The sequence below is a fragment of the Moschus berezovskii genome, chromosome 16, assembly GCF_049115385.1.
Source record: "Moschus berezovskii isolate FMDL1 chromosome 16, NW_MosBer_1.0, whole genome shotgun sequence".
NCBI classification, from domain to species: Eukaryota; Metazoa; Chordata; class Mammalia; order Artiodactyla; family Moschidae; genus Moschus; species Moschus berezovskii.
This window is the reverse complement of record NC_142475.1, coordinates 82,712,899-82,735,686: the sequence shown is the minus strand read 5'-3', so window position 1 is coordinate 82,735,686 and position 22,788 is coordinate 82,712,899. Positions and strand designations below refer to the sequence as shown.

The window sequence follows — 22,788 nt, the reverse complement described above, 5'->3', positions numbered from 1 at the left end:
CACAGCCTGCAGCAGGAAGATGTGACAGTCTGCATTCCTTTCAGTGCTGCGTTTTTTAAGCCTCACCTCTCCCTCTTCCCTTTGCCCCACATCTGGACAAGTGGATGAGAAGGCCTGGGTGCTCTCTCCAAGTCCCAGCCTGCAGGTGGGAATACCCTGGCTTACCCTCTGCTGCTGCTGCTGCTAAGTCACTTCAGTCGTGTCCGACTCTGTGTGACCCCATAGATGGCAGCCCACCAGGCTCCCCCGTCCCTGGGATTCTCCAGGCAAGAATACTGGAGTGGGTTGCCATTTCCTTCTCCAATGTGTGAAAGTGAAAAGCGAAAGTGAAGTAGCTCAGTCATGTCCGACTCCTAGCGACCCCATGGACTTCAGCCTACCAGGCTCCTCCGTCCATGGGATTTTCTAGGCAAGAGTACTGGAGTGGCTTGTCATTGCCTTCTCCAGGCTTACCCTCTAACCACCATCAAACCCCAATCCAGTCTCCCTTGCCTGCTTTTTCAAGCCATTTTCAGCGGGCTGCCTTGCTGCCCCCAGAAAAGCCTCCTCATGTAAGTAGTAAATGTTTTGCTACCTTCTTGGTGTGTGTGTGGCACCATAAGTCCACATCGCAATCAAATCTGGGGTGGGGTCTATCCAGTCCTGCAGCGTGATTGCCATAGAAGAATCAAGAGTAACGATCGTTCTCGCTACTCCCAGCTGCACTTCCTTCAGTTCATTTCAGTTCAGTCGCTCAGTCGTGTCCGACTCTTTGTGACTCCATGAATCACAGCACGCCAGGCCTCCCTGTCCATCACCAAGTCCTGGAGTTCACTCAAACTCATGTCCATTGAGTCGGTGATGCCATCCAGCCATCTCATTCTCTGTCGTCCCCGTCTCCTCCCGCCCCCAATCCTTCCTAGCATCAGACTCTTTTCCAGTGAGTCAACTCCTCGCATGAGGCGGCCAAAGTATTGGAGTTTCAGCTTCAGCATCAGTCCTTCCAATGAACACCAAGGATTGATCTTTAGAATGGACTGGTTGGATCTCCTTGCAGTCCAAGGGACTCTCAAGAGTCTTCTCCAACACCACAGTTCAAAAGCAGCTGGACCAACTGCCTGCGAAGGGTCTAGTCAGTCATCTGTCTCCTCGCGCCGGAGCAGCACCTCTGCTGCTCCAAACATCCTTGTACCTGTAAGCAGGACTTTTCCAACACCGGCTGGTCACAACCACAAACCTTCCTGGTATCTGGACCAGGTGCCTCTTTCTTTTACTTTTTCTTTCTTTTCTTTTCCTCCCTCCCTCCCTTCTTTCCTGACGGTGTTGTGCCAGAGCCAAACCCAGATCCTGGGAGGCACACGTGCGCGTGTGTGACTAGTAGGCCCTCCGGCACAGGCCAGGCAGTGGAGAAGGTGCGGACCGTCCTAGGAACGAGAGGGTGCTAAAGTCTGCCCTCCATAGAGTTTCCAGGAGAGCTTACTCAGGTTGACTCCGAAGTACATTCAGACCCACGGAACCAGAACTTCAGCGGCAATGGCCCGTGATCTCTGCGTTCAGCAAACGTCGCAGGTGTCCCAGGGCCAGCGCAAAGGAGGCGGGGCGTGGGGCGGGGCGGAGGGCCACGGGGGGCGGGGCCTGTGGCGACAAAGCGGGGCGGGGCCGAGCGGGGAGCTTCGGGGAGCCGAGCGGATCTGGAGCTACAGCCTCGCCGCAGGCGGGCGGGACAGGGCGTGAGCCGGCTTCTCCCGTCTGCCCGCGCGACGCCCACCCAGCTACCCTGCTCTATTATGGTTGACCAGCGCGCCCGGTTGCTCACCTTAACGCAGAGCCCCTGCGTCCTCGCGAGGTCCCTGTCCCGGCCGGCCTGCGAGCTGGAGCCGCTGCAGGGCTGGGGCTGGGTCCGGAGCCCCAGGCCCGCCGCCGTCCCCTGTCTTCTCTCCTGTCTGCAGGCCGCCCTGCCGCCGCCGCTGCCCTTGCCGCGGAGGGACGGGGAGCCGGCATGGCGGGCAGCCCCCCGGCCGCGTGGCCCCAGGTGAGCGCGCCTGCCCCCGGGACCTGGGTTCCTTGCCTCCCAGAAGTTCTTTCCTCGGAGCCCGCTTCACTTGGGACCCTGAGTCCCAGGTCCTCTCCAGGACGGGGCCTCACAGGGGCTTCCCTTGCCCCTCCACGTTGTTCCCCAGGGCCTTCCGGAGGCTGCGGAGGGACACTCACCAGGAAAGGCGGTACTGAGCAGGTTGGGGTATGGATGGGTTGCGTTGACGGTTGTCATTAGGTGTTCCCTGGCAAGCAGGGTACCTTGAGATGGAGTCCAGGGGTCCCACATGCCTGCTGGTGAGCCATCTGCCTCCTCCACCTTGAATCCTGATGTGTTGACCCCATGGGCAGAATCAGTGTTGTTTCAGGGCCTCCTGACTTTTGGGGACGTGGCTGTGCACTTCACCCAGGAAGAAGCGGTGCGTCTGGACGCTGCGCAGAGGACCCTGTATAGAGACGTGATGCTGGAGACTTACAGGAACCTGGTCTCTCTGGGTGAGGTGATTCAGCAGCAGCCCTTCCCTCCTCCCCACCCCCAGCCGCCCTCAGAGCTGAGGTGTGATCCCGGAGGGGCCAGACTGACTGTGACTCTGGGACCAGAGGTGGGACATTCTGCTCCCAGGTGACAGGTGGGGTCTCTGGCCCCGTCCCCGGGGCCTTTGCTGCCTGGAGACTAGAGGTGTCCACATCTCTCACAGAGGTGGGCCTCTGTTGAGTCCTCATCCCTGCCCTGCTCCCCACCCACCTCAACCTCCTGGGGAGACTCCATGTTGCAGAGCCTGCATCATGGGGCCAGCTAACCCCCCAGTCCCAAACTGCTTCTGGAGCGGGAAGCCAAGCATGCCCTAGCACTTCAGTTCATCCATTTCCTCTCTCCTCTCGGGCAGGAGTTCCAGGATCCAAACCAGATCTGATCTCCCAACTGGAGCAAGGAAGGGAGCCCTGGGGCTCAGACCTGCTGGGGACCCAGGAAGCAGAGACTGCAGGAGATGCCAGCATGGGTGAGTGAGGGGAGCCACAGGCCTCCAGTTGTTCAGTATTTGCACTCAGCATGCACAGCCAGTGTTGTGAACAGCCGGACAGAAGGACAGTCACACAGTCATTAAGTGCACTTTTGTTGGCTTGTCCCTTGGTGTCCTTACACAGGCACATGGACACCCATCAGTTGAAAACAGGCAGGCAGTTAGCGGTGAAGGGGTAAAGGCAGTGATTGTTGCCCTTCCCCTTCATTGCAGATTGAGGACAGTTTTCTGGGAGTCCAGCACCATGCCAGATGCTTAACAAGTTGTGCCTCACTTTCTCCCCGAACAGCCCCGTGGGATGAGCTATCAGTTAGAACCCTCAGTTACAAGGAACTGAAAACCCAACCAAACCAACCCAGAGCTGGGGGGAGGCTCTTGGCTCAAGTTGTGAAAATTGGGGCTGGTTCTCAGCATCGTGGGTCTCAGGAGGCTCCAAATAGTGCCCTTGGCATAAGTTTGAGATCCAGAACACTTAACATCAGTCAAGCCAGACATCCCGCCTCCCAGAACTGCTGCTGGCCATGGGTAGCAGTGGCCCCTGGTGACCTTGGCACGCTCTGGATGCGTCTCCCCACCTGCCCTTAAATGGGAACTTCTGTTCTCCTCACAGCATCACTTCTGACGCCAAATATAGGGAATTCCTCATACCAGCCAGTTCCTCACCTCTCTGCACACCCGCTGGGCGTCCTGCAGTCCAGCTTTGACACCTCATCCCTGCACTGACGCCTGTGAACATCTGAGCAGCGAGGGCACCATCCCAGAAACCCTTCCTGAGGGCCAGTTCCAGTCCTTTGGGTTTCCTGAGTGTAGAGCCTTAGAGTTTCAGGTATAGATGTGTATTTGGAAGGCAGTAATTTTTGGAAGCTTCCCTGATGGCTCAGAGGTTAAAGCGTCTGCCTCCAATGCGGGAGACCTGGGTTCGATCCCTGGGTCGGGAAGATCCCCTGGAGAAGGAAACGTATTCTTGCCTGGAGAATCCCATAGACGGAGAAGCCTGGTAGGCTACAGTCCACGGGGTCGCATAGAGTCGGACACGACTGAGCGACGGAACGGAATGGAATTCTTGGAAGCAGGCAAGAGAAAGCAGGAAGAGAGAGAGGAGAGAAAAGTCAGTACAGAGCTGCCACTGCCAGTGTGTGGAGCACCACAGCTCCAGGACCATGACCACTGAGAGGCTGCAGGAGGTGTCTGGGATTGTCCATCAGAGCGAGGGAGGGGGACACTTGTCCTTGGTCCCTGCCCCCGGCATGGTACCTGTCTGCAGCCTGGGCTGGAAGTGCAGACCTTGGCTAAAACAGAGACAAGCGTGCCCCGGAGGATGCTGGCAGGCGGAGCTCTCAGAGCTGTCTGCTGCAGCAGGGCTGGAATCCCAGGGAGGCGGGGGCTTGGTGTAAGGTGCTTGCAGCGTCAACTACAGACTTCAACTAGAAAAAGGTGGAGAGAAAAAGTTGGGACATATGAGGGGAAGGTCCATGAAGGAGGTGTGCACATGCACACAGCCAGTGAGCCTGGACTCACCGGTGAGACACCTCGTGGAGAGGGCCAGCAGGAGGTTGATACTTGCAGGCACAGAGTGGGGGCCCAGGTGTACCTTCTCAAACAGGGTAACACGTGGGCCCTTTCTCTGTTTCAGATTCCACCCAGGGGTCTTTGTGTAAACATGTGACTACAAGGGTGAAAATGACTCCAGCTGCGGAGCCTCCAGGAGGAGCATCTGGAAGCTTCTCCGGGGGTGAGCCTCCAAAACCGGTCTGCAAAGAAGCCCCTGGGCAGGAGGGCAGGATCGGGAGCCTGGAGAACTTCCTTATCCAGGAGAGACCATCACATGGAACCTTCTGGGCCATCTCCAAAGGAGAAGGAACCCAGAAAGGCGGTAAATGGGGACCCGACCTTTTCTGTCGCCGCGAGACAAATGCTAAAGGGCAGACAGCCCACACGTGCGAAACGTGCGCCAAGACCTTCCGATACCTCTCACGCCTGGTAAGACACCGGGCCACGCACGGCGGCGAGAAGCCGCACGCCTGCGGGGAGTGCGGCCGCGCGTTCAGCCAGCGCGCGCACCTGGCACAGCACCGCAGCGCGCACACCGGCCAGAAGCCGCACGCCTGCGGGCAGTGTGGCCGCGCCTTCACGCGGCTCTCCACGCTGCACCGCCACCAGCGCGTCCACAGCGGCGAGAAGCCTTTCGGGTGCCAGTGGTGCGGGAAGCCCTTCAGCTACAGCACTCTCCTCGCTCAGCACCAGCGGATCCACACCCAAGAGAGGCCGTTCCAGTGCTCAAAGTGCGGGAAGAGCTTCATCTGGAAGTCCAGCTTTCGGACTCATCAGAAATCGCACCTGTGCAGCCAGGCGGCGTGGATCTCTGTAAGCTAAGTAGCCCCTGGCAGGGGGAGCTTAGGGCTGCCTGCTGCTGCAAGGAGGGCACCGGAAGGATGTCCTCAGCACGTGGCGCTGCGCAGAGCGAGACCAGCAGGAGGGACTGGATTGTTTCTCCACCGGAGATCAACGTGTGCATTTCAGGTCCTTCCCATAACAGGGGGTAGCCCAGGCCTGCCTTCCCCAGCCAGCAGGACCTGGTAGCCTGCTGGATTCAGTGTAGCTGTGAGACGTCTGTGGACAAAGTGATTCTTTGAAAGTTATTATTTTCAGGTGCATCCAGATTTTGTTTCTGAAATTTAAAATGTAGGTCTTCGTTTTATTTGCATCATAGGTGGGTTCTAAATGCCTTTGAAATCCAGATGGGCTTTTGGATTATCAATCTTCCATCACACAGCAGCCCTGAGCACCAGGAGAAGGTCACATAACTCTGGTCATCGTTTGGTCCTGGGTAGTTGTTTTCAGATGCTGATTTGTTGAGCAGGATGTGAGTGTTCCATCTTGGGCAGCTCAGTCCTTGCTGTTGGCCCTGTGGCTTTGCTTGCTCAGCTTCACCTTCCTGTATGCCAACTCTGCTTGAGTCAGGCCATATGAAACATTAAGAGTGTGCATGTCATTTGGACTATTTTTTTTTCCAGCCAGTTCTTCTATAGCGAATATGTTTGCATAGTATGAATGTTTTCTATACAATAATAACATTAAAAATTTAAAACACATGGTGGAAATAGAGAAAACAGATATAAAAGCCAGTGGTCACAAAACACAGGATATCTATAGGAAGGTTAGTTGGCTAGCACTGCCTAAGCATCAGGGGGCGGGCAGGGGAGGCTGTGCCTTTGTGACCATCCACTGAACTCTTGGCATTGCTTTCACTGCTTAAATGCTGAGTGTCACAAGTCTAGTGAAACTAAACATGTTCGGCCATTTTCCTGCAGGCAGATTAAATAATTACAGAAGCAATACATGATCATTTGAGGAACTGTACAGATATATCAACATAAATTAAATATGGGACTTCCCTGACAGTCCAGGGGTTAAGACTCCAGGCTTCCATTGCGGGGGGTATGGGTTTGATCCCTGGTCAGGGAACTAAGATCCCACATTATGTGCAGTGCAGCCAAAATAAAAGAGAGAAAAATATAACTGGAAGTTTTATTTTGACTCAAAGGAATCTGGTAAACTGACAATGAAAGGGGGATTTGGGTGTTGCCCACAGTGCTTCACCCAGATTATCTAGATTCAAAGCCGCAGCAGGAGAAAACCTTCCTGGACTAAAGGAGTGCCTGGTCTTGACACTGAAAGACCTGATTGTGAGCAAAAGAGAAAACAGAGAACATGAAGTTTCATGAAATGACTGGACCACAAACACCCAGGAAAAAGAAGTAGATCACTAACGGGAAAAAATAAGCTTGCCCCAGACTTTAATTAACAAAGACTGCAGCTCGTTCCATATTTATTTCCTTAATGTGTCACCTTATTTTATTTATTTATTTTGACTGTGCCTTGGGGAGTGTAGGATCTTATTTCCCTGAGCCCCCTGTAGTGGAAGTCCAGAGTCTTAACCACTGGGCTGCCAGGGAAGTCCTAGAGTCAAATTTTAAAGCTTATTTCCTTTCTTTTCCCTTTACCTCTTTCTTCCTAAGGTGTGATAGCAATAGTTAAATTCAAATTAAGTTCATTAGATGCAAAAAATATGATGGAGTCTTGTCAGAAATAAAGAAGACATGGCTCAGAAACACTGGATGAAACAGGATGAAATTAATGAAGAGACGCTGGATGATGTTCCTTTGGGGTGGAGGAGGGAGCAGCTTCAGAGCTGTGTAATGTGTAAAATGTTGGAATGGATGGACGGAAACTTTGAAACTGCTTTTTGAGAAAATGTACTGATGTGGATATTGGGTCATCAAGGGGTGGATGTTAATGAACATATCTTGTTTCAGCCCATCCTGAATCCATCCTCCTTTCTTTTTGTAGAATTACCTCCCTTCGGTTTGCAGCACTTCCCAGGATACGCTATAGAAGTCACAGTGGTGCTGTCAGTCTGGGTGCCTTGTTTTTCTTTTTCTTGCCCAGTCGCTCTGGCCAGAACTTCCAGTACAATTTTGAGCAGAAGTGGCAAAAGTGAACATTTTTGTTTAATTTCTTACCTTAAGGGGAAAGCTTTTAATCTTTCATTCATTGAGTGTGACGTTGTTCAGTCATTCAGTCGTGTCCAACACTTTGCAACCCCATGGACTGCAGCACATCAGTCTTCCCTGTCCTTCACCATCTCCCAGGGCCTGCTCAAACTCACGTCCATCAAGTCAGTGATGCCATCCAACCATCTCATCCTCTGTCGTCCCCTTCTCCTGACTTCAGTCTTTCCCAGCATCAGGGTCTTTTCCAATGAGTCGGTTCTTCGCATCAGGAGGCCAAAGTATTGGAATTTCAGCTTCAGCATCAGTTCTTCCAATGAATATTCAGGACTAATTTCCTTTGGGATGTTAAAGGAGTGTGATGTTAGCTGTGAGTTTTTCATAAATGCCCTTGATTAAGTTGAGGAAGTTCTCTTCTGTTCCTGGTTTGTTGAGTGTTCTTATCATGAAAGGGTGTTAGACTTTATCAAATGCTTTATCTGCCTCAGCTTAGATCATTTTTTTTCTTTGTTCTATGAATGTGGTGTATTTTATTCTTTTTTTTAAAAATTGAACCATCCTTTGCATTGCAGAAATAAATCCCACTTAGTCATGTGTATAATCCTTTTACTATGCTGCTGGATTCAGTTTACAGTTGCTTTTATTCCAGCTCTTTACTTCCCTTGGTGAAAAACCCATTCACCATACTTGCAGTGCCCTAGACAGAAACCCAAACTATTTATATAACAAATACATGTATGTGTATTTCGAAGGACTGACTTACATGATTGTGGGGCTGGCAAGTCTGAAGTCTGTAGGACAGACTGGCAGGCTAGAACTCTCGGGCAGGAGCTAATGCTCCAGTCTTGAAGTAGAATGTCTTCTCCTTCAGTGAAACTTCAATTTTGCTCTTAAGGCTTCTCAACTGAATGGATGTGCTCACTCAGTCATGTCCGGCTCTTTGTGACCCCCCGGACTGTAGCCCACCAGGCTCCTCTGTCCATGGGATTTCCTATGCAAGAATACTGGAGTGGGTTGCCATTTCCTAATCTAGGGGATCTTCCTGACTCAGGAATCAAAATTGTGCCTCCTAAATAGGCAGGTGGATTCTTTACCACTGTGCCACCTGGGAAGCCTCCTGAATGAATGAGACCCACATTATCAAGGAAAGGCTAGTTTTCTTAAAGTCACCTGATCTAAGATGCTACTGTCTATGAAGTATCTTCACTGGCAGCACCAAGATTTCTGTGTGAATCACTGGATGCTACAGCCTCGCCAAGTTGACACATAACCAACCATCACACCAGGCCTTGTACCTAACTTCCTCCCTTAGCTTGCCTAGTCAATGACGCAGGAATCATCTTAATTCTTCCAAGTAAAACTTCTGAGTAAACTTAGAAGTTTTCTTCCAGTAAACTTCTGAGTCCTTATTACCTGAACTACAGTAGTGGCCCCCAAGCGATCTCCTGCTATTAATAATCTCGTGAAATGTGTTTGTCTTTTTAATGTATTTATTAAAGTATATTTTATATACTGCCCCCCACCCAGTGTCCCGAATATAGTAACTGTTGCAGTTACTTCTCACTAATGCAGTTTTTACCCTAGGAAAGCACCGAGCAGCTGCAGCTCCTCCGTTTTCAGACTATTCTTTGGCCCTGCCGCTACTCCTCCGTCCAGAGCCTGCGGGCTTTCAGAGATGCGCAGCCTCGCATCCTCTCCCACCGCCCCAACGCCGGCACCGTCGAGGTTAGAGGCTAGCAGTGATCGGCCTAGGGGAGGCGGAGCCGACGGAAACTACATTTCCCAGGCTACTGCGCGGCCCTGGACTTCATGTCCCAGCAGCTCCCGGGGCGGCCCTCGAGGACTCCACTTCCCAGAGTGCCGCGGGAGGGCTCGACCTGGTCCTGCCCCCTCCACCTGGCCCCGGCGCGTGCCTGGGAGCTCAGCCGGCGCCGGAAGCGGCTCTGCGGGCAGGTGGGATAAGGCTCAGGTAAGAAGGCGAGGGGCGCTGAGGGGACCTCGGGAGGGGGGTCGTGGGCATGGCATGGCGAACCGGGGCCTGGACCTTGGTTGCCCCGTGACAGTCAGAAATGCCTGAAGGGTGCAGGGAACTGGGGGCGTGGGAGGGACCACGAAGCACAGAAGGGGGCCCAACTGCACTGTGCGAGTGGGCTCAGAGGTGGAGGGTTTAGGAAGCGCCTGGGGAAACGTGGGAGGGGCCCGGCCGCGGTAGCGTCTACCCCACGGACTGCTGCTACACTGCTCGTGCCATCAGGAGCAGCAGAATGTCCGGGAAGGGACCCCTCTGGTCTGGGCTGCCCGTGGGGCTCTGCATCGGGGAGTTCAAAGTCCTCCGGTAGCTGCCCGAACAGATTTCCAGCCCCCAGGATAGGGTCCTCCGAGGTGGTGGCGCCCTGAGGATTGTCCATTTCTCCACGTAGCCAGAAGCTCTACCTGCCCAGAAGGAACCAAGCTTTCCAAGGCTAGTTGGAGTGGGCTGCTGCTGCTGCTAAGTCACTTCAGTCGTGTCCGACTCTGTGTGACCCCATAGACGGAAGCCCACCAGGCTCCCCCGTCCCTGGGATTCTCCAGGCAAGAACACTGGAGTGGGTTGCCAAGTGGGCACTGGGCTGCAAACACGGGCGCCGCCCCTTCCCGCAGTCAGTAGCATATGGACTTTGACCAGAAAGCCCCAGACCCAAGGTTGGCTGCCTCCCCTGTTGTGCGTCAGAGAGGAGCCAAATGTTCTCTTTCTTGGCCCACTAGGGGTCAGGGTTGGGCCCGCAGGGCAGAGCCTCGTTCTCCGGGCTGAGTGGTAGCCCCAGGCCCCCTGTGCAGCTCTAGGCACAGGGCTCCCTGGGAAACAGGGCTGAGAGGAGTGGATGGCTCAGGCTAGCTGGGTCTGCCTGGTCCCCAGCAGGCAGTCCCCCTGGCCTGGTGACTTCATGCTGTGCCCGACGGCAGTGGCCCTGAGCTGGACGGCTCTGGGGAGGTGGTCTCTGGGCTGGGAGCAGATGGCCTTGGCCTCACACCATTTGACCCTACAGGCATAGCCACCATGGGTGATCCTCGGGGGACCAGGCGGATCCTAGTGACTGGGGGCTCAGGGCTGGTGGGAAGAGCCATCCAGAAGGTGGTAGAAGATGGGGCCAGACTGCCTGGAGAGGACTGGGTGTTTGTCTCCTCCAAGGATGCTGATCTCACGTGAGTCTGCCCATCCCTGGAGCACCCCCACTGGGCCCTCTCCAGACTGAGAGCTCCGGGCTAGCCCTGTCCCTGGTGGGGCCTCACATCCGGGCCCTCCCTGCCAGGTGGCTGGCCTTGCCGGGGTGTGCACAGCTTGCTCCTGGGCAAACTTCCTCCTTTCTCTTCCTGGAAGCCCACACTCTCCTACCAGCCAGGGCCTGGCCTGGCCACGTTCCCTTTTGGCAGCCCCCTCCCGCCTTTGGCCCTGCCTGGCTCCTGCCCCCAGTGCCTTGAGCCAGGGCGCTCATTCCCTCGGGCCTCCAAGCAGCCCCTGATGGCCTGGCTTCCCCACAGGGATGCTGCACAGACCCGAGCGCTGTTTGAACAGGTCCAGCCCACCCACGTCATCCATCTTGCTGCAATGGTGGGGGGCCTGTTCCGGAATATCAAATACAATTTGGACTTCTGGGTAAGGGAGAGCCCCAGTGAGCACTGGGAGCCAGGATCCCGGATTCTGGGGACTTTCTGGCCATCTTCCCAAGCTCTTGTTCTGGCCCCACGAAGCTCCTGAGGGTCAGGGCTTGGCCCAGCAGGTGGGGCAGCCCCGAGGGCCCCCAATGCCCTACACTTGGGCTGTAGGCAGAGGGGCACACAGGTAGGCTGGGGGACATTTGGCCCAATAGGGAAAGCCCAAGAGGTAAATGGGGTTTGAGTGAGTTGAGAGAAGCCAGCATTTGCTGCGTGACTCTGCCCCAACTGCTTCCTGCCTCCTGGGCCTCCAGACGCCCCTGCTCCCAGGAGGTCCAGCTGCATTGAGCCTGGGGTGCACCCTGGGCTGCAGAGGTGTGAGCTGGGCTCTCCCAGGACCCTGCCTCTGCCAGGCTTTGCCCCTGGGAGCTGTCCCTGTCTCTGTCACTGGCCTTAGTGTGGTTCAGCCCTGCTTTGGGCCTGGAACGGTGGAAGATTAGACCGGATTCTGCACGGGGGCCTATCCTCGTCTCAGTGACACCCTTCCCAGGCAGCTGCCTGACTACCACCTCTCCCCTCTCCCCAGACCACCCAAATGCCCTGGCCAGCTCACGTCCTCTGAGAGGGAAATGAGGCCCGAGGAGGGGTGTGGCTGGTCAAGGCTTCACTGCTACTGAGCAGTAGAGCCAGGGGTGAACTCCTGGGGTTGGGGGTGTGGAAGGGCCCCCATGTTCCCTCCCTGCCTCAGGGCCAGATTGGGCCCCCTGGGCTCCTGCACCACCTCAGCAGCCCCTGAGGGTGGGGCTTAGCCCTGAGCTTGGGATGTAGCCCTCTCCTCCAAGGTCCTTCCACAGCCTCAGGGGAGGCAGGCCTAGACCCTCCTGCAGTCCTTGGGGTGGGCCCTGGGAATAGTTGGAACTCAGGCTCAGATGCAGCCTCCAGGGTACGTCCACACTTCAGTCCCTGGAGGAGCAGGTAAGGCCTTAGACCCTGCTTGGAGGGGCCTGAGCCCTGCTTCCCACTCCCCCGCAGAGGAAAAACATACACATCAATGATAATGTGCTACACTCAGCCTTCGAGGTGGGCGTGCTCAAGGTGGTCTCCTGCCTGTCCACCTGCATCTTCCCAGACAAGACTACCTACCCTATCGATGAGACCATGGTGAGGGGAGGGGCCTGGGCAGGGTGGGGCCTGGCCTGGGGGCGGGGCTGAGAAGCAGCGGGTCCTCTGCTCCCCCAGATTCACAACGGGCCACCGCACAGCAGCAATTTTGGCTACTCTTACGCCAAGAGGATGATCGACGTGCAGAACAGGTCCTCCTCCTGCGCCCCCTGGGCAGAGGCCAGTCAGGGCTGGGGAAGGGGGCCCGGGGGCCCCGCGGTGGGTGGGCCCAGGGTGTGGCCCGGCAGGGATCCCAGACTTCGACTGGGGTGGGACTCGGGGTGGGACGGGCCAGTGGCCCCAGGGTAAGGTCCAGAGGGGACACTGTGCCGCCGCAGGGCCTACTTCCAGCAGCACGGCTGCACCTTCACCGCTGTCATCCCCACAAACGTCTTCGGGCCCCACGACAACTTCAGTATCGAAGACGGCCACGTGCTGCCTGGCCTCATCCACAAGGTGCACCTGGCCAAGAGTGAGTACCTGCCGCCCACGGGGGCCCCTGGGGCGCATCCCGGGGAGGGGGGACGGCTGATGCTGCCACAGCCCCTCTGACACCCGCCCTACCGACCCACAGGCAGTGGCTCAGCCTTGACGGTGTGGGGCACGGGGAGGCCCCGAAGGCAGTTCATCTACTCACTGGTTGGTGCCGCAGGAGGGCACGGCTGTCCTTCAGAACGTCTCCTGGGGCCGCGTGCTGGCTGTGCACAGGCGGGAGGGAGCCTGGGAAGGGGTGGGGGTCCAGGCTAACCCCCGTCCTCGCTGGGGCCCTATAGGTTCCTGTCCCTGAGAGAGTCGCTGGGGTAGCTCTGAGCTCATCTGGAGGAGGGACTTGGGGCACAGGTGGCTGGCCACTGCCCAAAGGGAGGGACCCGGGCTGGAGAGGGGACGCGCGCCTGTGGGCTGTCACTGGTGGCCTCTGACCCCGGATGTCTGACTGGCAGGACCTGGCCCGGCTCTTTATCTGGGCCCTGCGGGAGTACGATGAGGTGGAGCCCATCATCCTGTCAGGTGGGCGCCCAGCAGCCCCACCCCCACCCCCACCAGCGGGTGGGACTCTGTCTGTCCCTGGAGCCGCCGAGCAGGGAGGGGACTTCTGGGGGCCAGGCAGCGGGGGCCTGACCCAGCCGTTGGCCCCTGGCTCCCCACAGTGGGCGAGGAGGACGAGGTGTCTGTCCAGGAGGCAGCTGAGGCCGTGGTGGAGGCCATGGACTTCCACGGGGAGGTCACTGTATCCTTTGATCAGAGGCTGGGGTGCCCCGGGCCTCCCTGCAGGAGACTGTGCCCTGATGCCCCCATGGCACTCACCCTGGTGGCCGGGGGGTGGGGCACTGCTGCTCTGCCCTGTAGGTTACTCCTGGGAAAGCTGGGCCAAGCTCAAGGGCAGGCGGGGGGGCGGCGGGGCTTCCGCTCGTGCTGAGGCCTTGACCAGGTGCCCAGTTTGATACAACCAAGTCAGATGGGCAGTTTAAGAAGACGGCCAGTAATGCCAAGCTGCGGGCCTACCTGCCTGACTTCCGGTTCACGCCCTTCAAGCAGGGTGAGCCTCCCACCCTGTTCCTCAGAGCCTTCTGGCTTCTCCCGGGGACCACCACTGCCCCTGCCCAGGTCTCAGCTTCCCCACTGCCAGTTGAGGGGGACGCTCCAGGGGTTTGGCCTCCGTGCCCTTACCGCAGAGGCAGGACTCCCTGGGTCCCCATCCTCCCCATCCTCCTTCTGGCGAGGTCAGGACCGCCCTGGCCCTCACCTGCCCGCCTCTGCAGCCGTGAAGGAGACCTGTGCCTGGTTCACCGACAACTATGAGCAGGCCCGGAAGTGAAGCCTTCGGCCAAAGCCTGTCCGCCTCCTCCCCAGGGCCTGGCCAGCCACACCCAGCAGCAGCCACTCTCAGAACCTGCTAGGAGCTGCGGGCACCGCCTGCCCTCGTGATGGTGGCCTCTGCTCCACTCCGTCTGCCGAGGCAGGCCTCAGTGACTGTCTGGTGGGGCCTCCGTCCACATCAGGGAAGCCAAGCCCAGCACCCTGCTCCCCAACTCCATCCCTGAGTGTCCGCTTCCAATCCCTGGGAGCCAATAAAGAGCATTTTCACAGGCCTGTGTGCCAGCCACCCCCGTCCCCACCCCAGCACTGCCTCCTGAGCCTGGCCAGCCCCCAAGAGCTGCTGGGCCATGGTGACCAACTGTCCCTGTGGCAGAAGGGTGGCAGTGGGCAGAGACACAGAGAAGTGGTGAGTGGGCAGGTGGCAGAAGAGGGTGGGCTGTCAGCTGGTGGGGACAAAGGGCAGGGCACCTGCAGTGGTCCCAGTGCAGCGGCCAGAGCCAGCCTCTCCCCACACGGCCACATGCAGGCCTGGGTAACTGCACTTGCCAGGGCTCCCCCGCTTCCTCCAAGGACTTCGGGAAAAGAGGCCATGTCTGGGTTTGGATAGGCCAGGCGGGCACAGAGGGATCTGAGGAGAGTGTCGGTCTGCTGGTTCAGGCTCCCCTGGGGCCCCAGCAGAGAGGAGCCTGACCTGGTCCTTCATCTCCCTAGCCCTCATGTGGCAGCTTGGGTGGACAGTGACAGGTGTCACGCAGGAGTGGGCCTGGTAGGCAGGGAGGTGAGTGGCACCTTCCTTAACAGGAAGAACTAGACAGGTTGATCCACTGGCGCCCTGGCCGTTTAGGCAGTGCTGCGGGTGCCCAGCCTCCAGGCCTGAGGGAACTGCCTCCCTCAGGACCCAGGCGCCTTCCCTGGCTCTGGGATGCTCCTCTTCTCAGGTCCCCTCTTCATGAGTGTGGACCAGTGACTGGTGTGCCCACACGGTCATGACATCTTGCGTTTATCTGGGCAGTGTCAGCTGTCCCCCCTTGCGCTCGGCACACAGTCCCGACCTCTGCGCCCTGTCCAGCTGACCACACACTGCGTCTGTCACCACCCCATTACCCTCCCCAATAGTATCAGTGCCTCCCTGGCTCCTCCGTCTCTGTCCAGACGGCTATTCCTCTCTGAGGCCCACCCCACCGGCCTGCTTCTCCAGAAACTCCTCCCCTCCCCCACCCCCAGGGCTCGGAGCTCCAGGACCAGGTCTGCCTTCATGGTGTATCCCCCGGGCGCCAACCAGTTGTGAATGAAGGGTCTGCTGGTTAAGGGAGATGGGCAGGGGTGGCACCTGAGATGGAGCTTGGATCAGCCCAGTGAGAAAGGGGGCAGGAGCAGAAAGGCCCAGACGTGCCTGGGAGGACACTAATAGTGGTTGCCCGTCCTGAGCTGTCCCTTGCAGGATGTGTGTATCATAGAGGGGCAGGTCTGCAGGGTAGGGCTTTGGCTGTCCATTCTGCTGCTGTGAGGCCTTCATTCCCAGTCCCAGAGCAGGGGCTTCTCACTGAATGGACAGTGTTGAGTGAATGAGGGACTGTCATTGTTGAAGAACTTTCTAGTTGCTAAGTCGTGTCTCACTCTTTTTGTGACCCCATGGAGCCCACAAGGCTCCTCTTTCCATGGATTTCGCAGGCAAGAATACTGGAGTGCATTGCCATTTCCTCCTCCAGGGTATCTTGCCAATCCTGGGATTGAATCTGCACCTCCTGTGTTGCAAGAAGATTCTTTCCATTGAGCCACCTGGGAAGCCCATTGAAGAATTTAGAACGTGCTAAAGCAGAGTTTAAAGAAAATAACAAAGTTTTTAAAATGCAGTCTTAAAAACTGCAGTCTTGGCTTATTTTTCCTAGGTCAGTCAAAACTTACAAGCACGCCCCACACCCACCCTCCCCCTCAGCCTCTAAGGTGCTTCCTGTCCCTAGCACACACACTCTTGCTTAGGACCAACTAGAGAGGCCAGGTCTCTCCTGGGGACCTACACCTCAGGAAGGTCACCCCTGCCTCCCTACGTAGCTCCCCGAAACACTCTCAGAAACCAAAACCCAGGCTGGCCTGAGGAGCTTCTTTTAACAGCAGAGCCGCAGACCGCTGCTCCCACGTTTCACTGGCTGCGTCAATCTTATGCTGTCACTCGGACCCACTACAACTTGGGGGAAAGCTGACCACAAGCCCGGACCAGGCAGCCCTGTCCTCCACACCCGACTGCTCACAGGCTCCAAACAGAACCAGCGCGCGCTGTTCCCACCCAGAAACCGGCTCGAGGCCGGCAGAGTCCCACTCGCTAGCTCCTGATCTGTGCTAGTGATAAGGGGGAGTCCGGATTCTGGCTGCCAGGATTTTCATCAGAATCTGCTCAGCCGCCCCTTCCTGGAAGCTCAGCTGGCCGGTGTCCATCAGTGCTTTCCCGTTGGCCCCGCGAGGGACCCCATCCCACAGCAGCCTCCACCCTTTCCGACCCTTCGCTTGTAAATGGACCCTCTCAAGTTGTTCCTTGCGAAATTCACACGCCAGTGGAGCACCCAGGTACGCAGCCTGCCTGTGTACCCGGCGCCCCTCGCGGCGCCCCGCCCCGCCCCTCGCGGCGCCCCGCCCCGCCCCTCGCGGCGCCCCGCCCCGCCCCTCGAGGCGCCCCGCCCCGCCCCTCGAGGCGCCCCGCCCCGCCCCTCGAGGCGCCCCGCCCCGCCCCTCGAGGCGCCCCGCCCCGCCCCTCGAGGCGCCCCGCCCCGCCCCTCGAGGCGCCCCGCCCCGCCCCTCGAGGCGCCCCGCCCCCCGCACGGAACCGGCAGAGGGCGGAGCGTGAGGTCTCCGCAGCCAGTGGACGAGCGCAGGTGAGGCCTGCGCAGCCCATTGGCGCAGCTGAGGGCGGGGGTGGGGCGCGGCGCGGCGGCGTGATGATGGCGGCGGCGGTGGAGGAGTCCGGCGGGAGACGAGTGGGCTTCGTGGGCGCGGGCCGTATGGCGGAGGCCATCGCGCAGGGCCTCATCCAAGCAGGTGGGGCGCCACAGGCGTAGGGCGCGTGGGGACCCCGGGCTCGGGACCAGCGGGCGTCCGAGACCGGCCAGAGGTGGGAGGGGCGGGCTTACCTGTCCCGTGCCCACCTGCCCCGGGGATCCCAGAGCAGCGTGGCGCCCTAGGCACAGGGGCCCCAGGGTGGAGCTCGCCGGCGGGCGTGGGCCAGGACGGCTCGCGGACTCTGCCTCTCCAGACTCTTTCCTCTGGGAGCGCGGCTGGAGGGGATGTGGTGGAGAGGCTCAGAGCCAGCGGTTCGCACGGTAACCGCGAGGCGGTCGGAATTGGGATGCGCTGTGAGTGCGTCAGTTCAGTCGCGTCCGACTCTTTGCGACCCCATGGACCGCAGCACGCCAGGCTTCCCTGTTCATCACCAACTCCCGGAGCTTGCTCAAACTCATGTCCATCGAGTCGGTGATGCCATCCAACCATCTCACCCTCTGTCATTCCCTTCAGTCCCACCTTCAATCTTTCCCAGCGTCAGGGTCTTTTCCAATGAGTCAGTTCTTCGCATCAGGTGGCCAAAATATTGGAGTTTCAGCTTCAGCATCAGTCCTTCCAATGAATATTCTGATTTCCTTTAGGGTGGACTGGTTTGATCTCCTTGCAGTTCAGGGGACTCTCAAGAGTCTTCTCCAACACCACAGTTCGAAAGCATCAATTTTTGGGCGCTCAGCCATCTTTGTAGTCCAACTCTCACATCCATACATGACTACTGGAAAGACCGTAGCTTTGACTAGATCGACCTTTGTTGGCAAAATAATGTCTCTGCTTTTTATTATGCTGTCTAGGTTGGTCATAGCTTTTCTTTTAAGGAGCAAGTGTCTTTTTAATTTTATGGCTGGTCACATCTGCAGTGATTTTGGAGCCCAAGAAAATAAAGTCTGTCACTGTTCCATTGTTTCCCCATCTATTTGCCATGATGTGATGGGACCAGATGCCATGATCTTAGTTTTCTGAATGTTGAGTTTTAAGCCAACTTTTTCACTCTCCTCTTTCACTTTCATCAAGAGGCTTTTTAGTTCTTCTTTGCTTTTTGCCCTGAAGGTGGTGTCATCTGCATATCGGAGGTTATTAATATTCCTACCAGCAATCTTGATTCCAGCTTGTGCTTTATGCAGCCTGGCATTTCGCATGATGTACTCTACATATAAGTTAAATAAGCAGGGTGACAGTATACAGCCTTGACGTACTCCTTTCCCGATTTGGAACCTGTCTGTTGTTCCATGTCCAGTTCTAACTGTTGCTTCTTCACCTGCATACAGATTTCTCAGGAGGCAGGTCAGGTGCTCTGGTATTCCACTGTGAGTGCATAAAATAACATATATGCCGAGTTTGGAAGATTCAGCACACAAACAAAAAGTAATGTATCTTAGTAATTTTTAATATTGATTACCTGTTGGAAGGATAACATTTTGGCTACCTTAGGTTAAATAAAATGTATTATAATTAAACTTGTTTTTTCCTGATTGTTTAATATGACTACTAGAAGTTGTAAAGTGACATGTATGAGTTGAGCGATATTTCTCTTGGACAGTCCTAGCTTAGAGTGAGATCTCGTGCCTCGGTTGAGTTGCCTGACCGCTTTGAGCCTATGACTCTTCTCTTGATTTGTTTGCCAGCAGCACTCCTAGTATCCGGCACTGCACATTTGGAGCCAGATCATCCTCCATCCTTCACATTGTAGGGTGTTTAGCTCCCTTCCGTGGCTTCTCCCCACAACAGATCAGTAACATCCCCAGTTGTGAGAGCCAAAAATGTCTCCAAACCCTGCCAGTGTTGGGGGCAGGCAAAATCATTGGTTGAGAAGATCATGGCATCCAGTCCCATCAGTTCATGGCAAAAAATGGGGAAACAATGGAAACAGTGACAGACTTCATTTTTTGGGCTCCAAAATCATGGCAGATGGTGACTGCAGCCATGAAATTAAAAGACGCCTGCTCCTTGGAAGAAAAGCTATGACCAAGCTGACAGCATATTAAAAAGCAGACATTACTTTGCCAACTAAGGTTGATCTAGTCAAAGCTATGGTTTTTCCAGTAGTCATGTATGGATGTGAGAGTTGGACTATAAAGAAAGTTGAGCACTGAAGAATGGATCCTTTTGAACTGTGATGTTGGAGAAGACTCTTGAGAGTCCCTTGGACTGCAAGGTGATCCAGCTAGTCATTCCTAAAGGAAATCAATCCTGAGTATTCATTGGAAGAACTGATGCTGAAGCTGAAACTCCAATAATTTGGCCACCTGATGCGAAGAACTTCCTTGGAAAAGACCCTGATGCTGGGAAAGATTGAAGGCAGGAGGAGATGGGGATGACAGAAGATGAAATGGTTGGATGGCATCACCGACTTGATAGACATGAATTTGAGCAAGCTCTGGGAGTTGGTGATCGACAGGGAAGCCTGGCGTGCTGCAGTCCTTGGGGTTGCAGAGTCGGACATGGCTGAGCGACTGAACTGAACTACCGCAGGAATGGTGGTGCTGTCCTGATCGTGTTCCACAGTATTTAGGATCTTTGTGTGGTGATTATGGACTAGCTTTGTGCCTTTAGCTGTATGTCAAGGTCTAGAGAGATGAAAATCATCAGGAAGCAGTTTATCTCAAGTCTCAGGTGTTTACTTGTAAAACTTGGAGTGTTACCTGCTACCCCCATCTCCACAGAGTTCGTGTTGACATGTGCAGGCAGCACACGGTGGCTGCCACCATCTGTCCAGGTTGTGGGGTGCATTTCTGCCTTCTTGTTAGACCTTGTAGAAATCTGACCTGTAGAGGATTCTACCAAACAAGCATTCTCTGCTTGGATGTCCCAGCACAGACACACCCATAGACACACCCTCTTCCCAGGGTTCACCCTCACCCCGCACCCTCCTTTCCTGGGCCTCCTTACCCACCATGCCCCCTCCCCAGTCTTCCCATTCCCAGAGGCAGCAGTCCCTGGGATCCGTGTCCTCACAAGGCAAGGCAAACTGCTGGTCCCTGTGTCCAGCATGGCGTCTGGACTTGGCAGCAGCAGCAGGTGGGCGGTGACGACCGCCAGGTAGAATCAAGTGTAGCTGGTGGTCTGGTCTGGTTTGGGCCAAGTGGAGCTGCCCTGCTGAGCTCCTGGCTTCCTGGAGAGGCTCAGGATGGCCCAGGTATGGCTGAGCCTCAGACTTGCAGACCCGGCAGGCTCTCTTCACCGCCCCGCCTTCCTCACTGACACCCCTGCTCTTCTTTGCCTTTCCCTCCAGGAAAAGTGGAAGCTGAGCAGGTGCTGGCCAGTGCGCCCTCCGACAGGAACCTCTGCCGTTTCCAGGTGAGCTGGGCAGCTCCCAGGTGGCTCTTGGCTCCTGTCCCTCAGACGCTCCTTGGGGCCAGGGAAGTGCTGCTTACTTGGCTAAAGTTTTGAGATGGCCTGGGCTGGGGAAGGGGAGGTCAAAGGCCAGAAGGAACGTCAAGGTTGTGGAGGGCCAGGGTGGGGTAAAGGGGTGTGCGTGCTGGGTGGGCAGGAGCGTCATGGGCACTCACGGGCTCAGAGGGCTTGAGGCCATGCTGCCATCAGGGCCCACCTGAGGTCGGGTCCTGAGCAGGGACAGGTGGTCTGGCCATTGGGAGTAGAGCCGTCTGTGGTGGGGGCCGGCAGGGGGCGCTGCGGTCTGGAGGATGCCTACTGACAGGCCTGGCCCCGGCGTCCCTGCTGCAGGCCATGGGCTGCCAGACCACCCACTCCAACCTGGAGGTGCTGCACAGCTGCTCCCTCGTCTTCTTCGCCACGAAGCCCCACATCCTGCCAGCCGTGCTGGTGGAGGTGGCTCCTGCCATCACTACTGAGCACATCTTGGTGTCCGTGGCTGCCGGGGTGTCCCTGAGCACCCTGGAGGAGGTGAGCGGCCCTTGAGGGTGCAGTGGGGCCGAGATGCTGATCCCAGGCTGGGCTCTGCTGACCAGACTTGACTTCCCACCCCAGCCATCCCAGACCGGCTGCAGCCGGGGCCCGGCCCTTTTGGAAGCCAGCATGGGTGGGTTGGAGAGCAGAGTCTTTCCACTGGCCGGCACAGGCCTCACTGACCACAGCCTCTCTCTGGCAGCTGCTGCCCCCGACGGCTCGGGTGCTCAGGGTCTCACCCAACCTGCCCTGCATCGTCCAGGAGGGTACCATGGTGATGGCGCGGGGCCGCCACGCTGGGAGCTACGAGGCCCGGCTCCTGCAGTCCCTGCTGGAGGCCTGCGGGCAGTGCGAGGAGGTGCCCGAGGCCCAGGTGGACATCCACACTGGCCTCAGCGGTAGCGGCGTAGCCTTTGTGAGTGTGGTGGGGAGCCCTCCGTCTGCAAAGTGGGGCCTTCCCAAGCCCCCGCAACAGCTCCTGCCCCCAGGGATCCGTGCTTGGTCCTCAGCTGCCCGTGTGCCCACCCCACGTCAGTGCCTTCCTAGGTCTTTGAGGCCGGCCCCTTGGCAGACCTCTGGGCTCTGGGCTTGGCTCTGGTGGCTGGCGCCCTGGGCCTTGTTCTGAAGGTTCCCAGCCTTCTGCAGGCTGGGTGCCAAGTCCCAGGGAGGGCTAGCTTTGACTCCCGCCCATTCCCACCGCTACAGGTGTGCGCCTTCTCCGAGGCCTTGGCCGAAGGTGCCGTCAAAATGGGCATGCCCAGTGGCCTGGCCCACCGCATTGCTGCCCAGACCCTGCTGGTGAGACCCTGCTGCACGGCCCAGGGAGTGTGTGGAAGGGGAGGGTCAGCACAGGGAGGCGGCCAGCTGGCCTGAGCTGAGACGAGGTGCTGGGGGGCTGAGCTGCAGGCCTGCTGCCAGCACCGCCAACCCCCCCACCTTAACCCCAATGCCTCTCCCCAGGGGACGGCCAAGGTGCTTCTGCAGAAGGGGCAGCACCCGGCTCAGCTGCGGACTGACGTGTGCACACCAGGCGGCACCACCATCTATGGGCTCCATGTGCTGGAGCAGGGCGGGCTGCGGGCCACGGCCATGAGCGCTGTGGAGGCGGCCACCTGCCGGGCCAGGGAGCTCAGCAGGAAGTAGGTGCGGGCCACGCCCCTCCCCCATGGTGGCTCCGTTCCCCTGTGTCCTGCAAGCCCTGCAGGGAGGAGGGGCCCTGGCCCGCAGGGAACACGGAAGGGTGTAGCCCCTCCCTGGATCCTAAGCTCCTGACAAGGACAGGGAAAGCTGGCCCTGATGACCCTTCCCTGGGTCAGGAGCCCCAGAGGGTCCTGTGGCCTGGCCTCTGACTTCAGGATTTGGTTCTCAACATGTTTATGAAGGGACCAACAGGCCAGGAAAGCCAGAAACGTGGGGTGTTTGTTGGGGGACCGCCCAACCCCACGCAAGCCTAAGCGCTGGAGCCCCTTCCTGCCAGCTGCAGGGCATCTGTGAACAGGGCTGACGCACCACTCTGCCACCTGGCCTCGAGCCCCTCCCTGAGTTCCAGCCATCAGTGTCCCGTTGGCCCTCAGCCAGACACTGCTTGTCTGACCCCTTCTACTAGTTAGAAGGGTCAGCCACAGTCCATTTCTTTTTTTTTTAACCTTTAAAATGGAAATAAAGATGCCGTCCTGTAGCACAGAGTGATCAGTGTTTCACTAGAGGTGGATATACCA

At 57.3% G+C, this 22,788-nt stretch overlaps 3 protein-coding genes across 7 annotated transcripts; all 3 read left to right on the top strand.

Annotated features, from left to right (window-relative positions):
* Positions 1 to 1,669: 1,669 nt before the first annotated feature.
* LOC148775302 (zinc finger protein 688-like) lies at positions 1,670 to 9,277 on the top strand. 2 transcript variants are annotated; one of them, XM_088844558.1, is made up of 4 exons: positions 1,670 to 2,011; positions 2,382 to 2,508; positions 2,901 to 3,014; positions 4,669 to 9,277. In XM_088844558.1, exons 1-4 carry the CDS (start codon positions 1,979 to 1,981, stop codon positions 5,406 to 5,408), a joined length of 1,014 nt encoding a protein of 337 aa, XP_088700684.1. In that variant the 5' UTR covers positions 1,670 to 1,978; the 3' UTR covers positions 5,409 to 9,277. The 2 variants fall into 2 exon arrangements, with proteins under 2 accessions (XP_088700684.1, XP_088700683.1); XM_088844557.1 differs by having other exon boundaries at positions 2,160 to 2,508.
* Positions 9,278 to 9,358: 81 nt separating this feature from the next.
* Positions 9,359 to 14,427, top strand: GFUS (GDP-L-fucose synthase). 4 transcript variants are annotated; one of them, XM_055432304.2, is made up of 12 exons: positions 9,397 to 9,515; positions 9,967 to 10,117; positions 10,573 to 10,729; positions 11,066 to 11,180; positions 12,212 to 12,340; positions 12,419 to 12,492; positions 12,679 to 12,812; positions 12,915 to 12,979; positions 13,282 to 13,348; positions 13,489 to 13,568; positions 13,778 to 13,877; positions 14,101 to 14,427. In XM_055432304.2, exons 3-12 carry the CDS (start codon positions 10,584 to 10,586, stop codon positions 14,154 to 14,156), a joined length of 966 nt encoding a protein of 321 aa, XP_055288279.1. In that variant the 5' UTR covers positions 9,397 to 9,515; positions 9,967 to 10,117; positions 10,573 to 10,583; the 3' UTR covers positions 14,157 to 14,427. The 4 variants fall into 4 exon arrangements, with proteins under 4 accessions (XP_055288282.1, XP_055288278.1, XP_055288283.1 ...); XM_055432303.2 differs by lacking the exon at positions 9,967 to 10,117 and having other exon boundaries at positions 9,360 to 9,515; XM_055432307.2 differs by lacking the exons at positions 9,967 to 10,117; positions 13,282 to 13,348 and having other exon boundaries at positions 9,359 to 9,515.
* A 2,615-nt stretch (positions 14,428 to 17,042) lies between these two features.
* Positions 17,043 to 22,748, top strand: PYCR3 (pyrroline-5-carboxylate reductase 3). The gene is made up of 6 exons (XM_055432317.2): positions 17,043 to 17,188; positions 20,436 to 20,500; positions 20,888 to 21,067; positions 21,273 to 21,485; positions 21,776 to 21,868; positions 22,031 to 22,748. Exons 1-6 carry the CDS (start codon positions 17,089 to 17,091, stop codon positions 22,211 to 22,213), a joined length of 834 nt encoding a protein of 277 aa, XP_055288292.1. The 5' UTR covers positions 17,043 to 17,088; the 3' UTR covers positions 22,214 to 22,748.
* The last annotated feature ends 40 nt before the right edge of the window (positions 22,749 to 22,788 follow it).